This window comes from Amorphotheca resinae (assembly GCF_003019875.1).
Source record: "Amorphotheca resinae ATCC 22711 unplaced genomic scaffold M430scaffold_10, whole genome shotgun sequence".
Classification (NCBI taxonomy): domain Eukaryota; kingdom Fungi; phylum Ascomycota; class Leotiomycetes; order Helotiales; family Amorphothecaceae; genus Amorphotheca; species Amorphotheca resinae.
Genome location: NW_020194480.1, coordinates 84,456 through 89,519, shown reverse-complemented (window position 1 = coordinate 89,519; position 5,064 = coordinate 84,456). Strand labels below are relative to the sequence as shown.

Genomic DNA, 5,064 nt, shown 5'->3' with positions numbered 1-5,064 from the left:
CCCCCCCCGAAAAACCATTTCCGCTCCCTGCAAACGATCCGTTCTCCCACCCCCAACGCCTAGCCCTGCTGTCGTGCTTACGCATCGGTGTGAAGTCGTATTTGCTCGTCCGGCAGTCATTCCTCGTGCACTAATGCTTTCTCCTCGTGCACTGATGGTTTCTTCTCATGCATTTTTGATTCCTCGTCGTGCACGGTTGGTTCGTCGTCGTCTTCTACTACCAGTTCTTCCTTGTGCATTACTGGCTCCTCCTCGTGCATGGCCGGCTCCTCCTCGTGCATGGCCGGCTCCTCCTCGTGCACTGCTGGTGTCACCTGCGGTGCCTGTTTCTCCTCGTATGGCGAGGCCGTCCACATCACATCATCATGCTGCGTACCCGGGGTCTCAAGCTCATTCTCATGCTCGTTCTCAGTCTCCGTTTCAGTCTCGGCCTCGGTCTTGGGGTCGGCTTCTTGCGCTGCGTCTTCGAACTTCTCTGTCTCCGGCTCCGAGGACTCGATCTTCTCCAGTTTCTCCAGGTGCTGTTCCTCGAGAGCTCTGTCCACCTCTTCATCGACGGATCGGCGGGGTTCAGACTTCTCCAGATCGTCTAGCACGATACCCTTCACCAGCTCCTCGCTCTTGCGGTTCCCACCATGCAGGTCCACCTCCTCGAAGTCTGACACCACGGAAGTCTGACTCGCCCCGAAATCTGACTTCATTGGGCTCTGGCCACTTGACTGATCGACCGTCAACACCTTGCTTGCTCTCGCCAAGTTCCGTGGCGGCAATGGAGGGGGCGGTGGTCTTTTTGGGATGTTGACCAGCCCGCCACCCTTGGCAATCGATTGCGGCATCAAGACCGCAGTCTGTGCAGAAGCAGCCTCGAAGACGACTGGCTCATCATCTTCGGTTTCGGTGGCATAGCTACTATCAGCTGCGCGATGGTCATTGCGGTCATGTTCGCGTGAGGCATCAGTCGCGGTGGTGCTGTCGTGGTCTTGGTTATGACCCTGGCTGCTGTACGGTCCCAAGTCGACCTTCGTGTAGTCGATTTCTTCTTCTATTATCCGCTTCTGCTCGTCGCTTTGACTTGGACTGGTAATGGGAGTAATGTGATCATCCGTCTGTGTGCCCATTTCAACTGTCGGCGTTAGCCTGCCCGTACTTGTCCTGTTCGTCCGGAAACTGCGATTGGACATGTAACTCGCCCTATTATTGAGTGAACTAATTGTGTCCATGCTTTGCCGGTGGTATTTTTGGTATACAGGACTCGTCGGACTTGGGTTGAATTCGAATTGTGTGCTCGGTGGTCGTGCCTTTGTACCTGCTTCTCGGATCTCAAACCCCTCCCTCTCCAGGGCTAGAACACCAAAAGGATCGGGATCATCAGGTTCTGGGATCCCGAATGTGGGGGCTTCGGGTGATGGAGTCTGAATCTCGAAGTCCCCTGGGGCAGGCTCATAGGAGAGTGCTTGGAGCGCTGATACATCAACATCATTACTGCCTTCTGCTGCCTTGAGAGTCTCCATGAGCATCTTGATCTCGTATGGCGGGTGGCGTGCCTTTCCGGCCAGAATATCAGCGACACCAATCCTCTCTCCGTAGAAGCGTTCGTTCTCATCGGTTCGTTCAATGATGACAGTTCCGTCTACCTGAACCCCGGCGTAGAACCCTCGAGATTTGAGGTAGGTGAAGACTGGTCGACTATCCAATGGTTAGCAAGCCATAGATGATTGGGCGCTACGACACCTACTTTGCTTGGTTCCATTTCCCATCGTTTTCTATAATCCCGCCAACGCCAGCAGGTCCAGCCACTGCACTGATCTCGCCCCCAATTGTGGCTCGGACCTTTGTGAAGGAATCGAGAGCCCTGCGGTTATTTATGACTACGACGCAATCGTAGATATCGATGCCGACCAGGAATCCTAGACCTGCTGTGTGCAGCAAGATACCGGATGGAGGGGACCAGTTTCCGTCCTCCATCCTCGCAACCAAGACACCCGAGCCGCCGGCACCAGAAACCCAGAGACCGGATCGCATGGTCGTGAATATGGCGAGACCAACGGCATTCTCAATGACCTTTTGTGGGATCTTCTTCAATACGCGTTGCTTGCCCTTTGCTCCCTCCTGGTTGAGTGGTCGATCTTCTTCTGCGTAGAAGCCGTCCTCTAGATTCTGCGAGTTAGCGGTGGTCAAGCCTCAAGCGATAGGAACAACTTACTGCAAAACGACTTGAGGATCCTAGCCGCTTTATCACTCTCCTTATCGAGGGATGTGGGCCAGAAAGCTTCGGATCCTATCTTATTAGAGAGCTTGTTGACAGGGCCGCCCAATTTATCTGTGCGGGTCAGTCGAAGGGCCAGCTTCGCGTCAGCAAACAAGGCACTTACCGAGAGCCTTCCACGCCGTATCAAAACCCTTCTTGCTGTTGGTCTTGGTCTTGTCCCACGAGGGGAGCATGGAAGTGACCCGCTGCATGTTGTCTGTACTCGTCCAGCACTACGAGTGCGGCGGTTTGGGGGGGTTGGGGGTTGGTAATTGTACAGGTTCAGTCGGACAGCTTAGAGCTCGGGTCGCAAGAGACGGGCGTTGTTTATGTTCGTATTGGCGACGATGACGCCGCTCTGTTGCTTATGCGACAGCACGGCCGGTCGTTATCAGGCGGAGGACGAGAAGTTGGTTCCTGGCGCCAGGTACACGGCCCTCTCCCAGCAGCGATCAATTAAGAACAGAAAGCCAGACAGACGGCGGCCATAGCCATGGGAAGACAGCGGGGAGGAGAGTTGAGGGGAGGGGAGGGGTGGAAAAGGAGCGGAGAAGAGAGGAAGAAGAGGGGTGGAAAGGAAGGGAGAGAAGGGAGAAGGAGAAGGAGAGGGAGAGGGAGAGGAAGTGAGAAAGCTTTTTTTGCCTCAACGATTGGATGGGATGGATGGATGGATGGTGTATGTTTATGTGATGTATTGGGCTGGTCGAGTAGTGAGGCTGAAGGAAAGGAAAAAGACTGGAGACAACTCGAGACGAGGCCGCCAAAGACCCTTCTGCCGGGGATGCTTCGCGGCTTTCGGGAATTTCGGGGGCGAACGGCCTCTCTTTGGGCGACTGATGTCATTCTTTTTTTCGATATATATACACGGGACAGCGAACTATCGGATGCGCGAGCGAGGAGGAGGACAGAGGCGGGATAGGGGCTATATATAGTAAGGTACATATATATCTTCTATAAAGGGAAAAGAACACGGGAGAAAAGGATCGTCGTCCTCTCCTATTTAAGAGATGCAATACGCATGGTCCGAACGCTTTCTCCTGGAGGCACGTGAGCGATTCATTTCATTTCCAGCTTCGGTTGGATGTAAGAGCCTCATATTCGAGGCATGATTAGTCATCCCTTTCCACCCTCCTCTCTCCTTACTCACCCCCATCTTCCTTCAGTCAGCATACACAGGAGATAAGATATGTGGGTAAGTAAGTATACGTTAAGTGGCGAGAACCTAGATCCCCTATGTCTATGAGCATCTGTCCATTCAAGCCCCTTCTACCTTTGCAATTCCACTTCAAGCTTCACGATGGCATCGAAATTCATCATTGCCGGGTCGACCGTGCTTTCCCTTGCCATGATTTTCCAATTCTTCCTGAAAGAAAGGATCTGGCTCACCTTTGGCATCAATCAGAATTGGCAGAAGATTGATGAGTTTCCCTACAAATGTCGAAGATTGATCCATCCTTTGTTAGAAAGCTGCGAGGATTTGGTGCTGGATACTAAAGGCAGGACTGTTTATGTCGCGTGCTCCAGTGTACTTGGTCGTAACAAGTGGTGCCCTGCGTATCGAGTGGTGCCCTGCGTCAGTTCACTGCAATATATTTGGTAGAAAGCCGCTGACAAGGCTATAGCGGAAACCAGTACAATGTAACTGCCAGAGAACTTACTGGTCACGTTGCTGTTCTAAAAATCGATGAACCTGGAGACGATGGGCTGTACGGCCTGCATCAATTGGCAATCACAGGAGATTATCAATCGGCCACTGGGGGAAAAGATTTTGATGTTCTTGGAATCGACATCGAGGTCTTACCTAATGACCGATTACGGTTCTGGATGGTCAATGATCGACCTCCAGTTGATGAGTCTGGAAACCTGATGGATGCCACGAAGGTCGGTGCGAACTCGACTATAGAATCGTTCGAACTGTCTCGTGGATCGTCAAATTTGGAATACGTTAAGACTGTTCTTAGCGATTCTGTATAGCTCCCAAATAACATTGCAGCGACTGGAGATGGAGGCTTCGTTGTTTCCAATATTCGTGACTCCAAAATGCCTAGGGTCAGCGCACTCTTAACCAACCTCCAGCAATAGCTAACAACGCGCATAGTTTGGCCACTTATCTTCACTATTGGGAGGAGGAAGTGTTGCATACTGCGGGTCAAACAACAAATGCCACACCGCCACCAAGGACTTCAAATTCCAGATCGCCAACGGAGTAGTGAAAGGACACGATAGTCTCTATTACGTTGCCCATTCTCTATCTGGTAAAATTACCGTCTTTACCCTACAACCAGACCAGACGCTTCTCCCCATCGACGAGATCAAGATCGGGATGGTCGTAGGCAATCTCTCAATAGACACCAACGGCGATATCTTCGTAGCTGCTATCCCATGGCCCCTATCATTAATCCAAGCCTCAAAAAAGCCTCTCACCACCAATGTCCCCTCCACCATCTTCCGGATCCGAAAACTGAAGAATGGAAACGGGGCATATTACGAGGTTCAAAAGATCTTGGAGGATATCGAGGGGGAGGTCTTGCCTGGTGCTACGACGGTAGTTCACGATACACAGACGGGGACTATTTTCCTCGGCGGAATTACATCGCCTTTTCTTACTGTTTGTGAGAGACAATCTACGGATTGATTGGTTGATTGAACACTTCAGGAAATGGTTCCTGGATCGGAATCGGGTGGGTTATATGTATGGGATTCTCATAAAATTTGTGCTGTCCATGAGAAATATTTCTACTGCTCTGTGCTGTTTTCCAACGGCGTCAAAAAGAGAAATTGGGGAGAGAGAGAGGGCCGGGGGGGGGGGGGGGGAC

At 51.9% G+C, this 5,064-nt stretch overlaps 3 protein-coding genes across 3 annotated transcripts; 1 reads left to right on the top strand and 2 right to left on the bottom strand.

The window, feature by feature from the left end:
• Window positions 1-116: 116 nt before the first annotated feature.
• On the bottom strand, window positions 117-2,460 carry M430DRAFT_21304 (hypothetical protein; the record flags this gene model as incomplete). Its single annotated transcript, XM_024864491.1, has 4 exons — window positions 117-1,686; window positions 1,736-2,150; window positions 2,204-2,320; window positions 2,373-2,460. The coding sequence occupies 4 exons, from the start codon at window positions 2,458-2,460 to the stop codon at window positions 117-119; spliced, it is 2,190 nt and encodes a 729-aa protein (XP_024718196.1).
• Window positions 2,461-2,582: 122 nt separating this feature from the next.
• On the bottom strand, window positions 2,583-3,201 carry M430DRAFT_167961 (hypothetical protein). The gene has a single exon (XM_024863524.1). The coding sequence runs from the start codon at window positions 3,188-3,190 to the stop codon at window positions 2,705-2,707; it is 486 nt and encodes a 161-aa protein (XP_024718195.1). The 5' UTR covers window positions 3,191-3,201; the 3' UTR covers window positions 2,583-2,704.
• Window positions 3,202-3,545: 344 nt separating this feature from the next.
• M430DRAFT_44157 (hypothetical protein) lies at window positions 3,546-4,971 on the top strand (the record flags this gene model as incomplete). Its single annotated transcript, XM_024867675.1, has 4 exons — window positions 3,546-3,802; window positions 3,871-4,129; window positions 4,223-4,297; window positions 4,347-4,971. 4 exons carry the CDS (start codon window positions 3,546-3,548, stop codon window positions 4,881-4,883), a joined length of 1,128 nt encoding a protein of 375 aa, XP_024718194.1. The 3' UTR covers window positions 4,884-4,971.
• Between the last annotated feature and the right edge of the window lie 93 nt (window positions 4,972-5,064).